Source organism: Bos javanicus, chromosome 28, assembly GCF_032452875.1.
Source record: "Bos javanicus breed banteng chromosome 28, ARS-OSU_banteng_1.0, whole genome shotgun sequence".
NCBI lineage: Eukaryota > Metazoa > Chordata > Mammalia > Artiodactyla > Bovidae > Bos > Bos javanicus.
The window spans coordinates 44,358,402-44,384,763 of record NC_083895.1 but is presented as its reverse complement, the minus strand read 5'-3'; the positions used below and the strand labels follow the sequence as shown (position 1 = coordinate 44,384,763).

At 50.4% G+C, this 26,362-nt stretch overlaps 1 protein-coding gene across 7 annotated transcripts in view; it reads left to right on the top strand.

The window, feature by feature from the left end:
• ARHGAP22 (Rho GTPase activating protein 22) overlaps nt 1-26,362 on the top strand; it is a 179,339-nt gene that overhangs the window by 115,712 nt on the left and 37,265 nt on the right. The window contains exon 1 of one of the 7 annotated variants that reach the window (XM_061405627.1): nt 17,736-18,106. The exons of the other annotated variants lie outside the window; for them this stretch is intronic. Within the exon in view, the coding sequence (XP_061261611.1) occupies nt 18,055-18,106 (52 nt within the window). The 5' untranslated portion in view covers nt 17,736-18,054. Of the gene's footprint in view, nt 1-17,735; nt 18,107-26,362 lie in introns of those variants that run through there. 7 annotated transcript variants of the gene reach the window in all.

The following is a 26,362-nucleotide window of genomic DNA, read 5'->3' as shown; positions in this document are numbered from 1 at the left end:
GCTTGTGCTTCATCCAGCCCAGCGTTTCTCAAGATGTACTCTGCATATAAGTTAAATAAGCAGGGTGACAACATACAGCCTTGACGTACTCCTTTCCCAATATGGAACCGGTTCATCGGAACAAGTTCGTTTGGAACAAGTCTCATGTAGAGATGAGGAAACAGGCATAGAGGCCTTTGCACCAGGCCACTCAGAACTGAGAATCCAACTCAGGCTGTCTGGCAGCAGAGTCTGCTGTTGTCACACGCACAGTTTGATTTTAATACCACACAGCTCCAGGCCAGGTGTTCACTTTTATGACTGGCAGTGGAGAACACTCAAGTGAGAGCAAAACGAGAAGTGGCATTTGCCCTTTACTGATGAAACTTGGAATGAAAGGACTGGGTACTCCCGTGTCACATTCACTTCGGAAAAAGTCAAAGGGTGGTCTCAACCCAGAAGCTTCTCCTTTGTGGCTTCAGCCAAGCCACAACACCCAGCCAGCTTCCTCTCTCAGATCAGGCACACACAAGACCTTCTCCCCTCTGGAGTTCCTCTTGGGCTGGAGACTGCAGCCCTTCCCTGCAGCTGGCCGCTGGGCCAGGCACAGCCATTCCCTGAACCTGCTCAGACTCATGGGGACTGGGGGCTTGTTGGGGGTGGAGGGAGTGCTGCAGGCTTCAGCCCTGCACCCCCTCCCCTGTTAGCTCTCCATGAGAATGCCTTGGAGCTGGCAGCTGTGGGAGGGATGGTTAATAACTCAGTGCTCACTCTGATACACCAGGGTCATGAAGATGCGGGCACCCCCGGGGTTCCATTCAGTCTCCTATAACCAGCCGGGTCACAATCAGTGAGTTACAGCGGCTCCCCCTGCCATGTGACTGTCTCTGCAAGTGCAGAGCACCAGGTGTAACTCAGGAGCTGACGCAGGGGCCCCCTGCACCTGTTCCCCACCTTGCTTCCTAGGCCTCTCATCAGCAGGGCCCTCACCTGCCAGCTCCCAGACACCTTCCTGCCCAGGAGGGCTGCAGGCACAGCAGACATGCAGAGGGAGCTCACCAGAAGAGCTCAGAGGTTTGTAAACTGCTGAAACATTCCCAAACCAGGTAGTAAATTGTCACTGCCTGCAGCCTCCCCACTATCTAGGACTGGCCACCTAGGATCCGATGTGGCTTATGGCCCACTTTTGTTCTGTCTGATCCTGGTCCCTGCAGAGCCTTTTTAGAGGATTCTGAAAAAATCGCCCAGTATGCATCAGCAACTTCTGGAGGTAGAAAGACTTGAACTTGGGAGCATGGAGAGACCTTTGAACTGAAGCCGTTTTCACTTCCTCAGTTTACTGTTGAAGACAGTCAGACTGAAAAAGACCAAGTCACTCTGCAAGGGGGTGCAGATGCGGGGACAGCCTTGGAGTCAGGCTGCTTTGGGCCCAAGTCCTGACTCGCCCGCTTTGACCTGCAGTGCCTCTGACCATACGCCTGGGCTCGAGACCTCCGTGTCACCTGGCCAGATCACTGCCTCACCAGGCTGTCCCCATCAGCGAGGGCATGGAGAGAAAGTGCTTGTGTAGGACGAGAGTCCACCAGTCTTCCCTAGGACAGAGGGCTCTGGGGTCCTCTGGGAGACACCTGCACCTCTGACTCAGTGGTCACATCCAGGGCCACCTGCCTACAAACAGGCCCCTGCCTGCCTCGTCCCAGTCCAGCGTGGGGAATCAGCAAGCTCTTTTCCAGTATAGGCCTCCTGGGGAGAGTTAAGGCGAGAGTCTACTCTGAGTTTCATCTTGCTAATGATGGAATTATGGGGACTTAAGAGATTACGGGCTCAGATGGGGCAGGCGTGGATGGATCCTCAGAGATCCACCTAGTCTGACCTCATTTTCTAGGAGAATGTTTTTAAAAGCCCCCAAAAGAAAAAATGACTTGTCTAAGCGCCCCCCCCACCGCCCCACCATATCTGTGACCCACTTTTGTTCTGTCTGATCCTGGTCCCTGCAGAGCCTTTTTTGAGGATTCTGAAAAAATCGCCCAGTGTGCATCAGCAACTTCTGGAGGTAGAAAGACTTGAACTTTCTCAAAAGTTTGGACCTCACCCTTGAGTCGAGGGACCCCTGCTCTTGGTTCTGAATAAAGCTGCTTAACTTCATTCCAATTTAGTCATTTAATTTTGAATTGAGGACAGGTTTGTGCTGGGCCACTTACAGGGCTGGTAAAATACCGTATTACTCCAAATAGAGTACTAGAAGGAGGGAGCCAGGTATACAGGGCTCATGCAAGGCAAGAGTGAGGGTGGGGCATGGAGCTGATGGGGAGCCACTCTCAGGCCACTCCTGGCAGCTGGATGGGCAGTCAGCCTCTTGTCTATAGACCCCCCTCACCGCCCCCACTTAGAATGTGCTGGGGAGGGTTGGGGGAGGGGAGGAAGGTCCAGGTAGCTCTGTCAAAAATCCGTCCTTCATTGTCTCAACATCTCCAAGTACCAGACGGGCTTAGACTTAGGCCTCTTTTTTGCACAGGCTGTGGCCTCTCTTGTCCTGCTTTGCTCATTTGCATTGATACCACAGCCCTGATGCCTTTGTGGATTCACGGGGTCGAGAGGGGTTCCCTTAATGCCTTCCAGGTTTCCCCGGCATACTTCAGAAACATTTTATGAATGGAATGCACACATGTATTAGATAAATGGTCTTTCATCTGGGAAGGAAGAGAGGCCAACATTCGCTGAGCTCCAACTGTGCCAAGCACAGTGCATGCTTTGCTTCTGGTTTGCTTCAACCTTCCCTGCAAGGGGCGTCCAATACTATGGATTTTAGAGGTGAAGAAATCAAGACCCTGCAAGGTAAATAATGTGCCCCAGCCCACCCAGTTGTCACTGGTCAAGTTAAGTCTAAACTGAGCTCTGAATGACTCCAAATTCAGGCTATTTATCTGTTCCCTAAGCTGTCTTTCAAGTCTCAAGGATGGAGTCTTCTGGAACGACTCCAATTAATAGTCTGGCTGCTAGGACTGTGGGTCTTTGAGGTTTCTCTGGCCTCCTAATAAAGTGATTTCTGATGAAAACCCACGGATATCCTCCCTTCCTGTGACCCCTCCTCTATGACCTACAGAACATTGGCAAAGCTTGGAAATACAGGAGATGCAGACACCAAAAGGATGTTAGGGGCCCCCTTTTCTTTATTCAGAGTCTGGGGGGTCATTCCTTCCCAATAAACTCCCAGGAAGCAATCTACCAACCAGGACTGGGCGACGGGGGTGGGGGAGGGTGCCGCCTGGTGAGTCTGGGGGAAATGAGGCCACGGAGCCCCGGAAAAGGCCTGGGTCACCCAACATCCTGCCCCGTCTCCCCTGTGAGGCCCCATTGTCCTGGCTCAAGCTCCAGGCTAGCCTTCCCTTGCCGCTGCAGCATTCATCAGCTGGCTCTGAGGCTGATTCTGAGTTGGTGCTATTTGTAGAATCTTCTTAAAATACCACAACAGTGCCATTCACGGAGCGTCTGCATGGCGATCGATGGCGGAGTCTGGAACAAAGCTCTGCTGTGCTCGGCATCCCGTTCAGGCCTCAGCCAGAGGGCAGCCCTCTGCTGTGCTGGTGGGCGGGGAAGCTGAGGCCCTCCCTGTCCTGGGTGCTCCTGAGGGAGGTGCTGTGGGGCCCGGCATGGCCTCTGGCCCCTCACGCTGGCCTGCAGTGCATCCTGGACCAGGCTGGCCAGCAGAGGGAGTGCAGGATGGCATTAGGCTCTCTGTAAATAAGGTCCTGCTCTTCCTGGGGAGGTCAGGTCTACTCCATCCCGTCATCAGGCCACACCCAGGCTTGCTCAAGGACAGTAGTGTGGATGGACAGAGCAAAGGTCAGTAAAGTGTCGTCAGGGAGGGACCCATAAAGATGTAGCCTCTGCGTCCAGAGTCAAGGCTCTGGATCTCAGGTCCCTGTGTGATTTTTCTCAGTTTCGTCATGAGATGTGTCGCAGCAGGGTCCTCATCACCTGTTTCTCTTCCCCCACCTCATCAGTGCCCACAGCGTTCTCAGGAACGTTTGCTCTCGGCATGTCTCGGTATCTTAACAAGTATCACCATTAGTGATGTGGTTTGTGGTACCTGGGAAGTGCTCAGCAGAGCTGAGTGTTTTCTCTGTGGTTGGACCTCTCGGAGCCTTTACCATGCCAAAGGACCACGGACTGGGTCCCCTGTACTTACCCTCCAGGCCCTTCCTCACAGATGCTGGCTGAGCAGTGACGTTCTAGCCAGACCTTCCTGTGGCCTCTCCAGAATGCGGGTGTGGCTGGAGCCTCAGGCAGAGTACCCATCTGTTCAAAAGTTTTGACGACTTCGTGGCTTTTGTTCATTGGTACCTAGCCATGTGTTGCATAGAAAATCAGACATTCTTCCAAAGGAGGCAGCTTAGCTTTCCTAGCCTCTGCCCGAGGCTAAAAGCCTGCCGTGGACCTAGTTTGGAGGGTGCTGTGGGACTCTGATGGAGAAGGAGATGGCAACCCCCTCCAGTGTTCTTGCCTGGAGAATCCCATGGACAGAGAAGCCTGGTGGGCTGCAGTCCATGGGGTCGCACAGAGTCGGCCGCGACTGAAGTGACTTGGCAGCAGGCAGAGGGACTCTGATGGGTAGGAGGCCCTGAGAGGCTGCAGGAGCTGAGGTTTTGAGCCCTAGCCCCCCCAGCTCTGCTGAAGGGGAAAGCACCGGACAGCAAACTGCTGAGGCATGAATCTCAGCTTCGGCCCTCTGGCTGGAAATTTGGGGCAGTTTTCTTCTGTAGAATGTGGGAAGGTTGTTGCGTAACTCCTGCAGGTGGGGTTCACAGAAGCTGCAGTGTGAACGGGGGCCTCCAGAGGGCGCCATTCATTTAGACTACAGTGAGAATGGCTGCCTGGGGGAAAGGGTGGGGCAAGAGCTTAGACTCCCATGCGAGTGCTGGCCTCCAGGGGTGTCCCATTCATTCAAACTAGAAGGTGGATGGCTGCTTCCAGAGGGTTCCAGGCACTTAGAGTACCATGTGAGTGGCTGCCTGCTGGAGTTGTGTTGGGGAGTGGTGCTGGGTAACAGCTGTGCTGTGCGGTGCTCAGTCAGTCCTGTCCGACTCTGCGACCCCGAGGACTGTAGCCCGCCAGGCTCCTCTGTCCACGGGGATTCTCCAGGCAAGAATACTGGAGGGGGTTGCCATGCCCTCCTCAGGGGATCTTCCTAACCCGGGGATCAAACCCAGTAACAGTGAACTTGTTAAACTTCCACCCTGGCATCACCAGGACTTCTTACTTTTCTGATTGTTTATAACTGGCCTCCAGGAAGGAGGCAATTTTTTTTTTTTTTTTTTACAGAACGTTGTTTTTTAAGGAATCTGAAGAATTTGGTTGAAGAAGAGTTTCGGGAGAACGTTAGCTAAAGCCCTGAGGTCTCATACATCTGCTGAAGGTGGGCCCACATTCTGGGGAACCCATGCTGAAAGGAAAAGAGCATCAGAGATCCATGGTGTCTATATCAAAGCAAAGGATTTCTCATGTGCCCAACACAGAGTTTGTGCCTCAACAAATGTCCACATGACTGATGAGCGGAGCAGAAAGGAACTGGGAAGGTTGGACCGAGTTATGAAGTGCTGCGTGGGAGTCCCATAGGCCCCCGGGGCACTGCATTGCTGTCGGGCAGGTCTCTTTCCTCAGCCCCAGTCTCCTCACTCAGCCCTTCTCCTTAGCTATCACTGTGGTGGCTGCCTCCACCCCGGCCTTGGGGAGGAGGCTGAACCCACCTTTGGTGGAGGCAGAAAAGGTAGGGACACCCCCTCCCCCACTCCTGCAAGTGCTCCAACGTAACTCAGGCTCCAGCCAGGTTTCTCCCGGCGGCTGGAAGAATTCCTGTGATGGGGAGATTTTGTGATGCAGAACAGGGGAAGGGGTTTACGAGCATCTCCATGATAACGCGCAGAGACGGTGCATTCTCCCAGACTCTGAAGGAAAGAGCGGATGTCCTTGTTGCTCGTTTGGCTTCTCGGGCTGCTTCCCAGTCTGTGGCTGGCCCGCTTGCCCTTGACTCCCTGAGGTCCAGGGCTTCGTCTCTGTGTCCCCGGTCCCTAGCATGGTGTCTGGTAGGTTGTTCAGGATAGGATTCGAGACTGTCCATCAGGCAGCGGTTCTCAAGCACCAGGGGACAAACGAGAACTCCCCCTGGTGGCGGGAGGAGTGGGGCTGTGGGCACAGGCTGGCTGCCAACGGGCACAGACTGGTGTCAATGATAAGAATGTGGGCCGGGTCCTTGGATAGCGTCAGCCCCTGCATCAGGCCCCAGGCTGTTCCCCATGGTGCCAGGCTGGGGCGCCTGGTCACCAGGAGCACACAGCCAGGAAAAGGGGCTCAGGGCAGGTATCCTGGGTCTGTGCTTTTCAAGCAGCTGGGCTCGAGCCAAAGGTGGGGATCATTTGGGAGAGGAGTGAGAGGGGATGCCGTGCCATTTTTTTAAATTGATGCTTGCAATTACAAAGTAATTTTCAAAAAAGAAATTGAATTAATTTTTTTTGTCCCGTGCTGGATTTTCCTTGCGGCACCGTGCTCTCTAGTTGTGGTGAGTGGGGGCTCCTCTCTAGTTGCAGCATGCCAGCTTCTCACTGCAGGAGCTTCTCACTGCAGGAGCTTCTCGGTGCAGAGCACAGCTCAAGGGCTCGAGGGCTCAGTACTTGCGGTTCTCAGACTCTAGAGCACAGGCTCAATAGTTGTGATGCATAGGTTTAGTTGCTTTGTGACATGTGGGATATTCCCGGATCAGGGTTAGAATCGCATTGCCAGGCGGATTCTTTACCACTGAGCCACAAGGGAAGTCTCCCAAAGTGATTTTAATTAGTCTAACTGTGCAGTTTCTGGAGACAGAGAGCAGGGTGTAGTGGGACTTAGGACACTGCACCCCCCACCCCGACCCTGCCCCAGCAAGGAGTTCAGTACCTGACTGAAAGTCGCTCAGTCGTGTCTGACTCTTGGCGATCCCATGGACTGTAGCCTGCCAGGCGCCTCTGTCCATGGAATTCTCCAGGCCAGAATACTGGATTGGGTAGCTGTTCTCTTCTCCAGGTGGTCTTCCCAATCCAGGGGTCAAACCCAGGTCTCCCTCATTTCAGCCAGATTCTGTACCCTCTGAGCCACCAGGGAAGCCCAAGAATATGAGAGTGGGTAGACTGTCCCTTCTCCAGCGGGTCTCCATGACCCAGGAATCAAGCCAGGGTCTCCTGCATTGCAGGTGGATTCTTTACCAGCTGAGCTAGCAGGGAAGATAGTACCTGCCTAGGCTCTACTTATGCCCCGAGGGTGGGAGGGCTTGGAACCCCAGAAGCCTACCTAGCCTCGTTCTCACACTTCCTCCAGATCACCACCGAGACCAAGACAGATCCTGAACCCAGACGTTGTCACCCCCTTCGCTCACACCAGTGCTTCTCCCCCGGAAATCTGCCATCCTTCCCACTTCTGGACCCACTCTCGCCCTCCTGGGTGCAATAAGGTACACAGAGGATCTCGGGAGTTTTCCCAGCTTGGCACCTGCTGCCTACCGCCCTTCCCTCCATGCCAGGACCAGCCCGTGTAGTCATTTAGTTCTGAGCTTAAGGACCCCTAAGACTGGCTCTTCCTGACCCCTTGTTTAAGTATCAAGCCTGTTGCAGGAAGGGGGACCCCTTCCAGGGCCCAAAACTGGGCTCTTGTCTAACACTCGGAAAAGAATTGTCGGAGAAGACACATGTGCTGACAAAGCAAGAGATTTTATTGGGAAAGGGCACCCGGGTGGAGAGCAGCAGGTAAGGAAACCCAGGAGAGCAGCTCTGCCACATGGCTTGGGTTTTATGGTGATGGGATTAGTTTCCGGGTTGTCTTTAGCCAATCATTCTGACTCAGAGTCCTTTCTGGTGGTGCATGCATCACTCAGCCAAGATGGATGCCAGAGAGACGGATTCTGGGAGGTGGTCAGATAGGTGGTGTCTCCTATTGACCTTTCCCGAACTCTTCTGGTTGGTGGAGGCTTATTAGTTCCCTGTTCCTTACCAGGACCTCCTGTGGTAAACAGCTCATGCAGATGGTTACTGTGGTGCCTGGCCAGGGTGGGCGGTTTCAGTCAGTGAGCTTCGCCTAACAAGGCCACCCCATCTTTGTGGCAGTCGCCCCATTTGCACCCCTCCCTCCTCGGTTCGCTCCCTCATCCTTTGTCCATCCCCACCAAGAGTACGCTCCGGGGGGCCAGGGCCTTGCCCTCCTCTTCCCCCAGGGCACTCCCTCCACCCCACTCCTGTGCCAGCCACACAGTAGGGCCTCGAGGAGTATCTGTTGCCTCATTGAAAGAAAGGGCCTCTGTACACATGCTGGCCAGGCCACACCCAGCCCGCCCGAGATTTCCTGCATCAGTCAAGTCCTGTAGAGAAGGTGAGTGGGTGGGGTGTGGGAGAGGGATGCTAACATCCCTGGGCCCATCCATGGCCCGTGGTGACTGCAACCCTTGGGTTCCTGCTCTGCTTGTGTCCCCGGCTGGCAATTCTGATCCACACTTCAGGAGGCTGCACTAACCATGCCAGCAGGATGGAGGCCCCAGGCCCCCAAACAGTGGCCCTCACCATCTCACACTCCCCATTTCATTTCCTGCCCTGTTTCCCAAGCCCACTACTAGTCTCTGACTTTGGTTTTGGGGAAGGCAGGCTGAGACACACTGTGTTAGGGGGAAACATTCTCAGTGGTAACGTGAAGTATCAAGACACCAGTTCCCTGTAGTTTAAAGACAGCTGCTGCTAGCCCAGAGTGCTGCAGACATTTAACCAATGTCCACAGGCCCACCTGGACAAAGCTTTCTGTTCAGTGTCAGGAGTGGTGCAGGGGGATGCATCTCAGACATCAAGAAGTCTTGGAGGAGAGCTGGGAGGTTGGGAAGCTGGGACTGTGAGGAGACTGAGGAGAGTCTTGGATGCAAATCGAGTTTCCACTATTTACTAGATCCTGGGCCTTGGGAGGGGCTTCGCTGGTGGCTCTAACAGTAAAGAATCTGCCTGTAATTCAGCTGACACAGGTTTGATCCCTGGGTAGGGAAGATCCCCTGGAGAAGGGAATGGTAACCCACTCCAGTATTCTCGCCTGGAGAATTCAAGGGACAGAGGAGCCCGATGGGCTACGGTCCATGGGGTTGCAAAGAGTCAGACACGGCTGAGCGGCTAACACACACACACACTGGGCTTGGGAAGCCAAGCCGCCGGCCTCAGCTTCTCCTGCACATAGTGTGGATGGTGATGTGATCAGAGCAGCAACTTCCTAAAGTGCCTTGGAGGGGTGCCCACCTTTGCAAGCGCCAGCCGTGTGGGCAAGGCAGGACTGGCAGAGCTGCAGGAGGCCCTGTTTTCTCTCTGCAGCTGATGTTTGCAACGTTGTAGAAATTAATCCCTCTTCCTGGGTACTAACCAAGGAAGCGGGGGCGGAGCATGCACTTCATAAAGGTTAGTTCCCGTTTCCTTCTTTAGAATAATGAAGTAAGCCAATTTTCCCTCCACGTCACTGAGCATAAATCGCAATTTTTCCCCCACTTGAAAGTGCCAGATCCACTCTCCTCTGCAGCCCCCACCTTGGAACAGTTCAGAACCTCCTCCTCATCTGACAGTTGGCATATTCCATTTTCGTATGTTGCTATTTTTGGCTTTTTTTTTTTTCTATGCATAAGTTATTTTTAAATGGGGCGTGGGCTGGTGCGGGGACATTGCCCTTACAATCAGTGGTGTTTCCAGTCCTGTTCTGGGTTTCCTGGGAGATCAGGAGACAAGAGGAGCCACATCAGGCCAGGCCCTGAGCCCGGCGAGCTGAGCTGTTGGGTGGAAGGTGGCCCTGGGGATACAGTTCTCAAAGTGTGGTCTTGCCCCCACACGCCCGCCCCCATTCCCACCCTTCACCTCCGACTTCCCTTCTGGACTCCTTCATGCTCTGAAGGTGCAGTTTGCTTTTGTGGTAATGGTTGACGCCTGTCCCTCCCGCCCCCCGCCCCCGCAGCCAGGCTGCATATCCAAGAGGCAGGACCCGCGTCACTGCTGTGTCCCCAGCACATGACGGTGCCTGGCACGTGGTGGGCCTGTAACGCACATTTTGTGGAAGAGGGACGGGGATAAGGGAAACCGGAGGTGGGTGAGGGGCAAACAGGGAAGGTGCACTTGAGCTGGGTTTTGATGAACGAGTAGGAGTTTACCAGGTGGACAAAATGGGATCGGCATCCCAAGAGGAGGGAACAGCGTGTGCACAGACGAGGCACGGAGCACGTGGCATATCCTGGGACAAGAAATAGGATGGAGTGCCTGAGGGGCCACTGATACAAGGAGTCATATGAGGCTGGGCTGAAGAGACCCCTCAGCTCATCACAGAGGAGCCCCAGAGGGAAGCAGTGGGCAGGGACGTTTCCTGGAGATAAAGGAGAGAGGCAGTGATGTGGAAATTTTACCAGAGAAGGGAGAGACCTGCTTCGTATTTCAGAGGGAACACTCTGGCCAGACCCAAGCATTCCCCAGCTGGCCCCATGCTCTTCCTTCACTTCTGCAATTGTCCCTGTGAGAAAAATCACAGCCCCGGTTTTCCCACAGGGTGCTACCCCAAGCAAGGTCAACACGGATTCCCTAAAAACCCAAACATCCCCAGAACCACAAAAGATTTCCCAGGGAGACACTGGTTTTGAGAAATGAAACTCTGCTGAGGGGATGGGTGACAGAAGGGGAACGGAGTGCAAACCAATTGGAGGACATTTGGGACATTTTTCTAAATTAAAAGTACTCCAAGCACAGGGCAGGTCTGACTGCTCCAGGGCCAAACCAGGAGCTACCACCTCCCTTAACCGTGAACAGAAGCTGTGTTTATTCAAGAAAGTAATCTGTGCCCGTGAGAACATACACACAATAACACATATACTCACTAACACATACAATAACACACGCACACAATAACACACATACAAACACTTCAAAGAGCCTGTAGCGAGAAGTAAGCCTCCTATGGACATGAGTTTGGGTGAACTCCGGGAGTTGGTGATGGACAGGGAGGCCTGGTGTGCTGCAGTCCATGGGGTCGCAAAGAGTCGGACATGACTGAGTGACTGAACTGAACTGAGCTGAAGCCTCCTATTCCTGAGCCCTTTGCCTCCTCTCCTGAAGCTGCCTGGTTCCCTGAGTCCTTGTCCTTCCAGAGATGGAGCACGACACACACCCCACCCCGCGTGCCCACATCGCTCTCACACAGTTGGCAGCATGTGCTTGATGCTGTATTTTGCTTTTTCCACATAATAACGTATCGTCTTGTATCACATAGTTCCACCCGCTTCTTTTTTGGGATGTACGTCGTTTATTTAACCAGCACATTATATATTTAACCTGATGGACAGCTGGGCTGTTACCCTGTTATTCTCACTGTCTCCTTAGGCACGTGTGCAAATCTATCTGAAGGATAAACCCCCTAGGAATGGACTGCTGAGTCATTGAAAATTTTGATAGATATGGCAGTGCCCCCCAGTCAGCGGTTTTGCTTCCCCTGGTGTCATTCTCTGCGGTTTCAGTTACTCACAGCCAACTGCAGGGTGAAAATACATTACATGGAAAATCCCAGAAATAAAATACATATGTTTAAATTGCACACCACTCTGAGTATCAGTCTGAAATCTTGTGCCATCCTGCTCTGCCCCCCGGGAGGTTAATCCTTTTGTCTAATGGCTCCGTATATACATAAACCCAGCTACTCAATGTTACATATACTTAGCAGCCCACGCGGTTATTAGGCTGTCGAGGTATCACATTCACATAACTTTTATCCCAGTATATTGTTATAATTGTTCTGTTTTATTGTTCATTGTTAATCTCTTGTGTCGAGCCAAGTAGCTTCAGTCATTTCCGACTCTGTGACACTCTGGACCATAGCCTGTTAGGCTCCTCTGTCCATGGATTTCTCCAGGCATGAATACTGGAGTGGACTGCCATGCCCTCCTGTAGGGGACCTTCCTGACCCAGGGATCGGACCTGCATTTCTTACGTCTCCTGCATTGGCAGCCAGGTTCTCTACCACGAGTGCCACCGGGGAAGCCCTACTAATCTCTTACTGGGCCTAATTTATAAAGTGCACTTTATCACAGATATGTATATATAGAAAAACATCATCCGTATGGGGTTCGATGCTATCCACAGTTTCAGGCATCCGCTGGGTGTCTTGGAGTGAATCCCCAGTGAATATGGGGGTGAAGGGCTGTTATCAAATTATGTAGCACAAAGAGGCTGTAGGAAATTCCATATTACCATTCATTACAATGAAGAAAGTTGTTGACTTTCTTATTGTCTGCCCCGGGTCAGTGTGTCCAGCTGTGAGCTCCCACCCCTTGGTGAGCTGGCCATCTGGCTCTGAGTGACTCCAAGGTGGCAGGGTGCCCAGCACCCAACCTGTTTCCCACTATGCGCAGTCTGCAGCCCAGCACCCACGCGTGATGGGAGGTTTCTTTCACTTGCCACTTTATATTAAATTCTGTTTTCATCAAGTGTTTCAAATATCATGGTTCAAGTATCAGAAGGCCAAAGCCAGTCTCCCTGCAAAACTCTCCCCCCAAACGACTGCAGCTCCCACTGTCTTTGTCTCTTTCCAGCGATATTCTGTACAAACCCGCATGTCTCTGTTCTCCCTCCTTGCTTCCCTTCCTTTACAAAAACGACCCTGTGTTACTTGTCTTTTTGCTTTTTTCACTTAACGGTATCTAGCAGAGGACATTCCGGGTACAGTGCATCCTCATTAGAAAAAAATAATAACCTGCAAATCATCACATGTGATAAATATCTATCCCTTTCCTCTCCTTTTGTCCTTTGTCATTTCACTTTCTTTTCTTTGCCTTGGAAATATTTTAAACTTTCCTGTAGTGAAGTTTTTTTCATGGGCTCTGGATTTGGGGTAGTATTAGAAAGGCCTCTCCCACTTTGAGGTTATACAAAACTTCTCCCACAGTTGATCCTGGTACTTTTGTGGTTTCATTTTTAATCTTTAAATCATTGATCCATCATGATTTCTTATTTTGTTTTGAGATGTGCTGTAAGTATCCAACGTGACGTTTTTTCTTCAGGTGGCTATCCAATAGGGAAATATTGTCCCTATTTTGTTTATTAAATAATCCGTCTTGTCCTTGCCCATTTGAAATAACTTCTTAATTCTGTTCCAAACTTTCAAGTACATTTGAGTCTATCTCTGTTGATGTTTTGCAGTATCATGCTGTTCTAATTATTATTGCGATATACTTTACTCTGTTTTAATAATTGGTAGGGCTGGTATGACTTCCTTATTCTTTTTTACGAAAATGCATTTGCTGTTTTTGCTTATGAACTTTTGAATCAATTTGTCTAATTTAAAAAGAAATGCTATTCGTACTTTACTGTGTTAAATTTATGGACTAAATTAGGGGGAACTGGTATCTCTGAGTTTTTCTACTCTATGGATGGTGTGCATTTCTTTCTTCTAATTTATAAGTAGATTGTGGTTTCTGTATATTTTGTATCTGGCTACCTTACTGAATTGTGTATTGCTTGTAGTGATTTTGCATATCACTGACCTAATAGCAATGATAATAAGATAATACCCTCCCCTCCTGCTTTAATAGCGTCATGTTCACTCTCTAACTGCACTGGCAGATACTTCCATGAGATGGTAATAACTGGTGACGTGGGCAGGCTTGTTTTGTGGCTGACCTTGATGGGAATGCGCTAGCATCTCTCCCAGTGTTGGCTTTGGGTACATCCATGTTGAGGAAGGATCCATCTATTCCTACTTAACATAGAATTTCTATCAAAGATGTTGAATGTTGTCATGTACCTTCTGAGTTTTCCCTTGGACCCCGGCTGTGGGTCCACCAGGGTCCCCGGCTGGCCCCAGACCTGCCCTCCCTGTCAGCTCCTGGGGAAGCTGGTGCAGCAGTGAAGGGCTGTCTGGGGAGTCTCATTTCTGGACTGGGATACTTTCCAGTGCAAGGAGCAGAAAAACCTTCCTAATGAGCTTAAATCAAAAGAGATGTGTTATTCTCACAGATCGGGAAGCCCTGAGGTACGCAGCTCCTGGCTGAGCGATTCAGGGACTTGGCCAAGTCAGCAGGAACGTGGGCCCCTCCTTCCCCCACCCTCCTTGGCCTTTCAGTTAGCGTTGCTGGCTGGTCCCATGGTCACGTGACCACCAAACATCCCAGAGACAGACAAGCAGGTCACCCGCCTCGAAAAGAGAGGACTTTTGGTGAGGTCCTTCTTAGAAGTCAGGAGGCCTTTCTCGGAATCTGAGACTTCCCTTGTGTCCCAGAGGCTGCATCCTCCAGATTTAGCCTGTGAGGTAGAACTGCTTTCTATTTCTTTAAAAATCTTCCTTAAACACTCGTTTTTTAATGGCTACATGTGAGTCCTTCTGGTTTCTGTACCCACTTTCCTAAGCCATCCCCTGACGCTGTTGCACTGGGTTCTGCTGTTGCCTGCCGTTGGGGCGTTTTGAGTTCCCAGCACGCTGGGTGCTGCTGTGGCCACTGTCATTTTCAGGCGAGTTAGAATTTTACTTTTGGTTCCAGTTCATCAAGAGGCGCAGTGGAAAACTCAGAGCTGGGGCCCAGAGCCCCGCAAATTACAGGGCTCGGGCTGTGGGGAGTCTGCAGGGGGTCCACTACATGCTGACTGCTTGGGCTGGGGGCTCTAATTCTCTGCCCATGACTGGGGTGGGGGACACACTTGTTCAAGGTGTCAGCTATTTCCTTGCCATTTCCTTGCCTGCTCTGGCCCTAATGTGGAATATCCAGGGGCCTGGAGGAAGCCGGGCACCCAGGGCACTCTGTTCAGGGGTTTCACTATCTGGGATTAAAAACAGAGCCTTCTCAACCAGCGCAGACCCAGGGAGGGAGAGGCCAGGGCAGGGTTCTCACGTGCCCCGGTGCAGTGGCATGGATGCCAGCAGTCTGTGCTGGAACAGGGTGCCTGCACATCCCCCGTCTGCTTGAGCAAGCTTTCTCTATTCACAGGATCCTTCTCAGAAAACAGCACAGGGGCCCAGGTAGATATTACATGCATGGAGCTTTGTGCACACTGAGGACCTGCCCTGGGATTTGCATCCTTTCTCCTCCTGGTGCGTTGTAGCAACCCCAAGTCACAGACTCCAGAGAGCCCTGAAGGAATCATGGAGACCTGAAGTCTCTGTTCCTCCCCTCCTGGAGCGTCTGCCGTCCAATCTCCCAGCCCCCAGCAAGCTCTCCTCCCCAGGGACAGTCAGTAACAGCTGGGGCGCCCACTGCAGTGCTCTGCTGGGGATAGAGCAGGATGGGGAGGGAGGGTGAGCGTTTGTGAGACCTTGGGCCCTGCTGTCACTGTGACAACAGAAACGCAGGGAGATTTCGTTTGCTTGGCAGGAGCATCTGACAGGCAGATGCCAGACTACCCAGGCTTCACTCCTGTGTTTCCAGCAGTCCTCTTCCATATCCGCTTTTGCTGGGTGGCTTCTTTCCCCACAAACTCAGAGGTGTCTTGGGGCCCACATTTAGGTCCCAAGACAAGCTTTCCCCTACTTTCTTCGAGCCCTGTGTCAGACGACTGCCCAACATTCTTTCTACTCTCCCCTCCCCACCTGCCCTTTCTCCCTTTTTCTCTCTGCATCTATGACAATAAAATAAGCTGGCCAGCAATGCAGAGGTGGATATCAGCCTCCTCACATCCCCCACTGAGGGCTGGGGCAGTGGAGGGCTCACAGACACCAGCCACATAGATGACATCCTGTTGCTTTTTGCCCTGTTCTGTTCAAAGATACTAGGTCCCGACCACATGCAAGGGGGGTGATTGTCCAAGAGGGTGAATACCAGGAAGCAGGGTTCAATGAGGGCCATCTTGGAGGCTGGCCAGCACAGCGATTGGGACCAGGAGGACAGACTGCAGCCAGACTGCCAGGGTTCAGATCCTTAACCTCCAAGAGCTCTTTGTGAATGGCCAACACTTTAGAAGACCAACTGGCAAGTCATTTCCCCTTGCTGACCAGTTGGGAAGCGCCATTCCAATGAGTTTTGTGACCTCAGCCAAATTGCTCAACCTCCCCCAGCCTCTGTTTTCGCATCTGTAAAATGGATATCCTAATTGTACTGCTTTCTAGAATTGTCCTGAGGACATGAAGCTGAGCTATGCAAAGCTCTTAAAACAGTGCCTAGCATGAGATAAACACCCAGTAAAACTTGGGTGTTCTGTCAGGAGGGACTGCCTATCACTTGCACAGAGCCCTCCATATGTCGCCACAGTGACCACTGCCTGTCACTGCACTCCCGCCCCTTTCCAGGCTATTCTGGGAGGTCAAGGGAGGCAAGATCTCTCATGAAATTTAAATGCCTTTAGCAGAGACACAATAAACAAATATATAAATAAAGAAGCTAAGTTTCCTCTGTGCTACATTATACAGAGGAAAGAGTGGGAATGTCATTTGTTAGGAGGAGCAGTTACTTGACAAAAATTCCCACCTAGGGGGGTTTTCTCTAACTGATGTTTAAGCTGAGGTCTGAAGGTGAGAGGAGGGGGCAGCCCTGCCAGAAACTAAGAACCTGAAACTGAGAGGTTCCATTTGGAAGAGGACGAGCTTGAGGAGGCGAAAAGGGCCCAGGATGGCTGATGGCAGTAAAAGGGTGGGCAAGAGGGAGGAGATGTGGTCAGGGGACCTGGAAGCACAGGACCACATCAGAGATGGATTTTATTCCAGGAACAGTAGGCTCTCCGAGGAGTTTTAAGCCGATGTGCTTTGCTTTTAATTGGCTGCTGGTCTTTGTTGAAGGGATGGGTGAATGGATGGACGGATAGGTACCTATAGGAGAGGATGAAAGTGAAAGTTGCTCAGTCATGTCCGACTCTTTGCTACCCAATGGGCTGTAGCCTGCCAAGCTTCTGTCCGTGGACTTCTCCAGGCCAGAACACTGGAGTGGGTAGTCATTCCCTTCTCCAGGGAATCTTCCCAACCCAGGGATCAAACCCAGGTCTCCCGCATTGCAGGCGATTCTTTACCATCTGAGCCACCAGGGAAGCCTTAGGAGAGGATCAGTTCAGTTCAGTTATAGGTAGACGTTTAGGAGAGATGGGCAGATAAACAGGTGGCATCAACTCAAGTGCAGCCTCTTGCCCTGTGCCCTCACCAGTTTCATGCTGCTGCCTGTCCCGGCTCTTTAGATGGTGTCTTCAGAGCTGCTGGTCCAGATCCTGACACTGTGCCCTGGAGGACTGAGCGATACAGGAGAGGCAGCCAGGCCTGGCAAGAAGGCTGTCTCAGGCTCTCTGCCTCCAGGATCAGGGATGCAGCCTAAGGGGTGGCATCTGATTCATGGAAAGAATCCAAAACTGCTAAATCCAAATCCTACTGGACATTTCCCCGCCTGGTGGCCCTGGGCCACTGGGCGCCCCAGCTGCCCTGTCATCACACAGGGAAGACAGAGGGTATGACAGCACTTAGGAAGTGCATGCAGGGTCCTGCCCAGCCCCTGGCCTCATTGCCTCATTCAGTCCTCACCAGAATCTCCCAAGGCAGGTCTAGCCATTGGCCTCATCTTGCTGATGAAGGAATGGAAGCGTAGAAGGGTTATGTGAACCAGTAAGCACTTAGGTTTTCTCAGCCTTCTCCCATGTATTCACTGAATCTCCACCAACCAGGAGAGGAGGTCGGAGGCTCCACTTAGAGAGGAAGACCAGGAGGCACAGAACTGGTGGGGCTGGGGGTCCAGGCCTGCGCTGTCAGTCCCAGAAACCAGGAAGGAAGCATGCAGAGTGGCAGGCACTTGGGACCTGCCCAGGGGTTTCCACCGTAGACCCCCCAGACAGGCCCGGACTCAGTACCAATACCAACTGGAGGCCCACCCCTGCAGGAGCCCACAGTTCCTCCTCACCCCTCCCAACCTGGGACAGTCCCGGCTTTAAGGCACTGAGAAGTGCAGAAGTTCCCCAGGACAGGCTAAAAGTGCCTGGTCCCCAGTTCTCGGGCAGAGCGCACAGGCAGTCAGGAGGCTGTGACCTGGTGTGCCTGGCATCTGTTCCTGGGCGAGCTTGGTTGCTGCCGTCCTGCCCCCACAGCCCGGCCGGTTCTTGCACCATGCCTTTCTGCCCCACCAGGCATCTAAAGAGGAGCAGGCTGCTGCCCAGGGGTAAGTGTACAGCCAAGGCCAAGAGCCGGCTGCAGGACACCAGACTGGGGGGTGATTAACCCTTGAAGGGCAAGTGGCATTTGGTGGCTCCAAGTGAGAAAAGCAGGCTGCAGACCAGACAACAGGGATACGCAGGAGGCTGGAACTGCTGCTCGAGTTCAGCCCAGTGCAGCCTGGCAGGGATAGGCAGGGAACGCTGCCCCTGGGGACATTGCAGAAAAGCCTAGCTGGCCATGAAGCATCGCCCAGAGCTAGCTGCATGCACACATTCACGTGTGCGCACACACAAACACACACAAACACCACACACACACACACACACACACGAGTCTCAGGAAATTAGGATGGTGGGCTCTCCCACTCCCCTCCAGCCTCAGTCTAACCCACCTGAAAGCTGTCCAACCTTCAGCCACCAAGCCTCATATGACAACTGAGCCCTTGAAATGTAGCTAGAGCAGGCGTGCTGTTAGTACAAGCTACGCACGAGATTTTGAAGACTTAGTACAAAAAGCACGTAAACATACTGTGGCAGCGGTTTCTGATCGTGGTGAATGCTGCTACTTTGGATCTGTTGGGATAAACACAAATATACTGTTCAAAATAAGTTCTTTTTCTTTTTTAATGTAGCTACTAAAACATTTGAAATTATACTTGTGGCTTACGTTGTATTTTTCCATTGGATTGTGCTGCTCTGGACAGCTGCATCCCCACGCTGGGCCTTCCCCCCTGGGAATCCAGGTGCTGGAGCCTTCCCTGGGGTTCCTTGCTCCCCTGGGCAACTTGTAGAATGATGATGGGCCTGTGACACAACCACACATTGCAGCTGCTGTCACCTTTAAATAGTGAGTTCTTTTGATTTTTAAACATTTTCCATAAATCCTGGACTAATTCAGATATCATTTGATTAATTACATAAGAATGACATCTTTTTGACCTGAATGTCGTAGAAGGAGTTCCATGGGCTACAGTGGTTTACAAAATGGTTTTACAGATATCATTTACTCTTTTTGCATTTTATTATGAAAATTCTTGTATAGCAAAATTGAAAGATAGGAGCTCTTGTCCTGGAACCACTGCCAGGAGTTGCTGCATTTTGGAGTCACCTCCTCGCCCCAAACCCCTTGCGCTGGTGGAAAGAGAAATTCAAACACAAAAGGAAGTTCTTAAATCCAGGATCCCAGGAGGGAGGAAAGCCCGACTGGGAACAGGAAAAGCTGGGCTGGATCCCGAGAGGGTCATGTAGGGGCCAGTACCCTTAAACAAGCCATAGGTTGAAGTAGTGAGCACAGAGTGGGGTCAAGGTTAGGAATCAGGCTTCGTGGAGTCATAGTTCACTGATTTTACAGCTTGGACATGTTTCTAGGTATCTCTGGACTTCAGTTTCCTTTCCTTTAAGATAGGAATCGTGACACACTTTGGCATCAGCTTGTGAGCAGCGTGCCTGCCTCAGAATGGGCACTCTGTGTGTGCCTGTCGCCTTGGTTCTTGCAGCTGCTATTATTCTTCCATTCTCTGCAGATTCCGTGCAAGCCCCCCCCCCCCGCCCCATGCCAGGGACTGCTCAGTGTGCTGGAGTTGTCTATAAAACAGACCTATCAGGAGTGGGCTGAAAATAAAGTGTCAATAAGCATGTCACATAAACACATAAAATATATATATAATGGATTTCCATAAGTGCTATGGCAATGAGGGAGATGCAGGTTCAAAACATGGGTCAGGAAGATCCCCTGGAGAAGGGAATGGCAACCCACTCCAGTATTCTTTCCTGGAGAATCCCATGGACAGAGGAGCCTGGTGAGCTATAGTCCATGGGGTCTCTAAGAGTTGGACACAGCTGAATGACTCTTATATGGAAAGATTAAGGCTAGGAAGGTGCCCAGGTTGCAGTGGGCGACGTGGAATGTAGTAGGTGAGGTTTCACTGGGTAGTTAGGGAGGATCCCCCAGGAAGGTAACACTTGAGGGAAAACCCGAAGGAGATGAGGGAGCAAGTCATGGCAGCGTCTGGAAGAACGGCATTCTGAGCAAGAGCGAAGGCGAAGGGAGAGCGGGTGCGAGGACCCTCGGCAGGGGAGCGTCTCGCTTCCTGAGGAATGGCAGAGAGCAACGCAGGGAGAGCTATGAGGCCCGAGGGGTAATGGGCAAGAGATTGAGGTCCCTGGAAGGTCACTGCAGAGACTTGGCTGAGGGGTGGACACTGCAGGATTTTGAGCAGAGGTGTGTGAGCTGGTTTGGGCTGGGCCACTATGCTGCCATACTGAAAACAAGCTGCTGGGGGCAAGGGAGGGAGTCTAAAGACCACACCAGTAATCCAGAGGAGAAATGATGATGGCCTGGACCAGGTGGAACAGTGAGAAGTGGCCAGATTTTGAATGTCCTTAAGGAGGAGCCAACAGAATTTACTCATTGGTTTCCTCGGTGTGTATGCCCAGCTGTGGGATTGCTGGGTGGTATGGCAGTTCTATTTCCATTTTTTTAAGGAATCTCCCCCCTGTTCTGAATACTGGCTGTACTAGTTTGTATTCCCACCAACAGGGAAAGAGGCTTCCCTTTTCTCCTCACCAATCAGTTCTAATGAGGTGGATGAAACTGGAGCCTATTATACAGAGTGAAGTAAGTCAGAAGGAAAGCACCAATACAGTATACTAACACATGTATATGGAATTTAGAAAGATGGTAACGATGACCCTATATGCGAGACAGCAAAAGAGACAGAGATGTAAAGAACAGTCTTTTGGACTCTGTGGGAGAAGGCGAGGGTGGGATGATTTGAGAGAATAGCATTGAAACGTGTATATTATCATATGTGAAATAGATCACCAGTCCAGGTTCGATACTTGAGACAGGGTGCTCAGGGTTGGTGCACTGAGATGACCCAGAGGGATGGGAAGGGGAGGCATGTGGGAGGGGGGTTCAGGATGGGGAACGCATGTATACCTATGGCTGATTCATGTCAATGTATGGCAAAACCACTACAATATTGTAATTAGCCTCCAATTAAAATTAATTAATTAATTAAAAAAAAAAAAGAATGTACTCATTGGAATGGCTATGAGACAGAGTGGAGCCGAGGATGTGTTTGGTTTCCGCTTGAGTAACCAGAAGGTGGAATTGACCTCTCCCAGGAAGGGGAGGGGTCCCAGATGTGGAGATGGAATTCATATTTGGGAGATGCCTGGAGACATCTCATTGTGGCTGTCTGGGGAGCACAGAAGGATCTGGAGGGCAGGGAAAGAGTGAGTCTGGAAGTTGTCGGCTTAGGGATGGCAGTTAAAGCCCTGAGATTGGACAAGCTCATCGGGGGTCAGTATGGGACAGGATGGGGACAAGGGGAGGAACAGGCCAGGTGACTCCCAATTTTCTGCTCTGGGCACCTGGAGGCCCAGCACTAAGACAGAAGCACAAGGGGAAGCTGGTGTGATGGGTGAGATAGTTATGATTTTCAGACAAGCCACATTGTGCCTACAGATGTAGGATCATAGTCATTTAGGCTCAGAGGCGGTCTAGATCTCATTGCTCCTTATCAATGCTTCTCAACTGGGGGCAGCCTTGACCCCCAAGGAACATTTGAGAACATGTGGAGACATTTTTGACTGTCAAACCTGGGAAGGAGGGAGAGGCTGCTACCAGCCTGTAGTGGGCAGAGGCCAGGGGTACTCTATACACCCTACTCTGCACAAGCAATGGGGACCAGTTTGCTCTCCCACCTAAAACAACCCCCCAAAAGGACAAATAATATGAAACAATGATTTTTAAGATAATTACTTTCAAAACACTACGCAGTGAAGGACTGTTGACACCCACCCCCCGCAAGAGATGGGAAACGAAGGAAGTGAGCCCCACACCACGCGCTAGCTTACTGCTCTGGGAAAGTTTTCAGGCTGTGATGCAGGAAGGGGAAACCCAGCTGGAAGCCAATGGGCTCCGTGAGTTGGAGAGACAGCTGGGGAGACCAAAGCATCGCAAGTGTTCAGAATAGAGCACCAGGGAGGAGAGTGCTGCTTGGGGAGGAAACTCCCTCGGGAGCTCATCGCCACGTGCACAGGAGTGCGTGTGCGGAAAGTCCCTGAGGCCGAGGAGAGAGGCACTAGAAAGGGTTAGGGGCCACACTGAGCGCTCGGATGCGGCGCAGGGAGCAGTGCCTGTTGCTATCCGCCAGACTGAAACAACCTCATCACTCCTGGGGCATTGCATAGAATGCACAGAAGTGTTTTCTCTCAGTAGTGGGGGATAGTTTGCTCTATACTGAAAACTCTGGACCCACCAAATAAGTCTTAGAAACCAAATATATAAGAAGACATAGACAGAAAATCAGTAAGAATATGTAAACCTTTTTTAAAAGTCAACAACTAGACCTAATTTATAGAACACTTTACCCAACTACAGCAGAAGCATCTTTCTCAGTGCACACAGAACGCTTAGCAAGATAGACCGTAGTCGCGGGGACTCCCTGGCCGTCCAGTGGTTGGGACTCAGGCTTTCACTGTGGAGTGCACTGGCTCAGTCCCTGGTCCAGGAACTAAGACCTTCAGGCCGTGTGGTACAGCCAAAATATGTTCAAATCATACATTTCCCCTTCCACACATCACACTGTGTCTTCTCTGAAAACAAGGGAATTCACTTAGAAATCAGTAACAGAACAATTTCTGGAAAATCCTCCCAAACTTGGAAATAACGCCCTTCTAAATAACGCATAGGTCAAAGAAGAAATCCAAACGTAAGATATTTTGAGCTGAATAAAGATGAAAAAAAACAATATACAAATTTTGTGCATGCCTTTAAAGCAGTATTTAGGGGGCAATTATAACACTAAATACATAAGACACTAGAAAAATAAGACCAAATTAAACACAGAGTGAACAGGTGAAGAGAAACAATAAAGATCAGAGTGTAAATTAATGAGATACAACACAAGTTGGCAAACTCGGACCTGTGGACTGGCTCCCCCTGATTGAAAACAAAGTTGTCCACAAACGCACAGCCCTGCCCTTCCACTTACATGTTGTCTGTGGCTGCTTTTTAACTACCACAGCAGAGTACGTAGTTTTGGCAGAGACCATATGGCCTGAAAACCTAAAATATTTACTGTAGCCCTTTCAAAGGTTGCTAATCAGAAAAACAAAGACATAAAGTCAGTAAAACAAAAATCTCTTGTTTGAGGTTAATAAAATCAGTAAGGTCTAGGGGACTGACTAGGGGAAAAGAGAAGACACAAATTACCAATAATAGAAATGAGAGAGTCAACATGGCTACAGACTCTTCAAATACTACAAAATAGTAAAGAAATATTCTGAACAACTTTATGTCAATAAATTCAACAACTTAGATGAAACAGACAACTTCCTTGAAAGACACAAACTACAAAGCTCACTCAAAAGAAATAGGTATCTATATTATAGAAATTTAATTTGTTATTCAAACTTTCCCATGATGAATTCTGCTGCTGCTGCTGCTGTTAAGTCGCTTCAGTCGTGTCAGACTCTGTGCGACCCCAGCCCACCAGGCTCCCCTGTCCCTGACGATGAATTCTACCAAATATTAAAAACAATGGCAACTCTACACACTCTTCCAAAAATATTGAACAAGAGGGAATACATACCAGCTTATTCTGTGAAACCAGTATTACCCTGATACCAAAATAAGACATAAAAGGAAATAGCCTACCAATATCCTTTGTGAATACAGATGAAAAATTCTCCACAAAATTTTAGTAAATTGAACCCAGGAATAATAAAAAGGATAATACATGATGACCAATTGGGATTTCAGGAGTGCAAAGGTAGTTTAACATTTGAAAATCTATCAGCGTAATTCACTGTAATAACAAACTAAAAACATAAAATGTGGTTTTTCAAAAGCCAGAGAAAAAAGTATTTGACAAAATTGCAACATCCATTTCTGTTAAAAAACAAAAACAAAAAACCTCTCCAGCAAACTGGAAATAGAAGTTCCTCAACCTGAGAAAGGACATTAATAAGAAACCTGCAGCGGATATGCTGAATGGTGAAAAGTTGAATGCTTTTGCTATAAGATCAAGAATAAGAAAAGATGTCCACTCTTACCACTTCTATTCAACATGGTATTAAGGCTCTATCTAGTCAGCGCAATTAGGCACGAAACAGAAATACAAGGCACCCGGATTGGAAAGGAAGAAGTGAAACTGTCTTTATTTGCGGGCGATGTGATCACCTGTGTAAGTGCCCCAGTCAGTGTGGGAGGCTAGTCTGTTCACCAGACGGTGCTGGAACAACTGGACACCCATGTATAAAAGGATGAATTCCAAGCTTTATCTTGCACCATCTATAAAACTAACTCATAGGCTAAACATAAACCCTAAAAATGAAACTTCTGGAAGAAAATCTAGAAGAAAACTTTTATAACCTTGGGTTAAGCAAAATTTTCTTAGATACACAACCAGAAAAAATTGGTAAGTAGAGCTTTATCCAAACTGAACACTTCTGCTCTTACAAACACACTGTTAATAGAATGAAAAGAAAAGGCGCAGACTGGGAGAGATATTTACATAGCGTATATCTGATAAGCATACATAAGATGTAAAGAACTCTCAAAACTCAATAATGAAAAATGAACAACCGATTTTTAAAATGGACAGGGACTTCCCTGGTGGTTCAGTGGCTAAAGACTCTGAGCTCCTTATGTAGGGTGCCTGGGTTCGATCCCTGTTCACAGAACTAGATCCTGCAGGCCGCGACTAGGACCCACTTCGGCCAAATAAATGGATAAAAGATTTCAGCAGATACTTCACCAAACAAGACACATGGATGGCAATTAAGTACATAAAAAGATACTCAGCATCAATAGTCATTTGGAAAATGCAACTTCAAACATGATGCTCTACCCCTACTCACCCATTATAACCACTAGGAGTAAAGAGACAGCTGCATCAAGTGCTGTGAGGATCTGGAGGAGCTGGACCTCATACATTGCTGGTGCCAGCATAAAGTAACGCAATCACTTTGGAGAACAGCTTATGGCAATTTCTTAAAATGTTAAATATACTATATCAAAATACACATAGATAAATACACACACATGAAAAATACTTGAAAAGTTAAACCCGCAGGCTTAGAGCACCAGGAGAGCAGGACCCTAGGCAGAGGCGCAACTGGACACAAGAGACTCCGTCAACCTGCAGGTAGGGCAAAGCCAGATTTTGAGCTTATTTGACGTGGGTTGCCCTCTTTAGAAAAAAAGAATTGAAAAAATGAGAAATTCCAGTTACACACAAACCTGAGTATTCATTTAGGACAAACAAGTAACCACGACAAACTCTTGGAGCCGTCGATCTCCAGGTCCTTTTCTTCTGAGTTATTTGGGATGTTTCTCCAGAGATGCATACGTGGAAAAGCTTCCTGGTGACACCTCGCTTCCCGTCCCCACGCTCAGCCAGCCCTGCCTCAGTCCATGTTGTGTTGGGTCCTAAAGATGCAGGGCCACCCCCTTCTCAGCGGTGGTGCCCTTGCCCTGTGAATGACCACACAGCTGCCCCAGCCATGCCTACCGTCTTTGTTTTCCATTGGCCCTCACTGTCTCTTGGGCTCCAGGCTCTGCTGTCTCTGCTGCAAGCTCCCTTCCTCTCCGCCTCTGCATTCTGCCTGGGCCCAAAGGAGTCGGACTCCTGTGTATGTCCCGAAGGGCTCAGGAGGCATCCTAGGACCCTCGCTCACCACTCCCCTGAGCTTTAGGCTCTGCAGGCCCCTTCGGCCCGCCTTCCCATTACCCTGCCTCCAGGCCTCACGTGTGGTGTCGCCTCAGCAAGGATGCATCTCAACCCAGGCTCCAGCCCTCAGAGCAGCCCCCTCGGTTTCCCCAGTCCTCAGCGGCCTTGCTCTGGCCACCATCAGCCTGGCCCCAGCGGGCTGCCTCATTCATGGGGAAACGACCGGCGCATGGGCTGGATCAGAGCTCAGAGCTCGGGACTTTGAATCCCAGGCTCTGCCATGTATTCAGTTCAGTTCAGTTGCTCAGGCGTGTCCGACTCTGCAACCCCATGGACTGCAGCACGCCAGGCTTCCCTGTCCATCACCAACTCCTGGAGCTCACTCAAACTCATGTCCATTGAGTCGGTGATGCCAGCCAACCATCTCTTCCTCTGTCATCCCCATATCCTTTTGCCTTCAGTATTTCCCAGCATCAGGGTCTTCTCCAATGAGTCAGCTCTTTGCATCAGATGGCCAAAGTATTGGAGCTTCTGCTTCAGCATCAGTCCTTCCAATGAAGACTCAGGATTGATCTC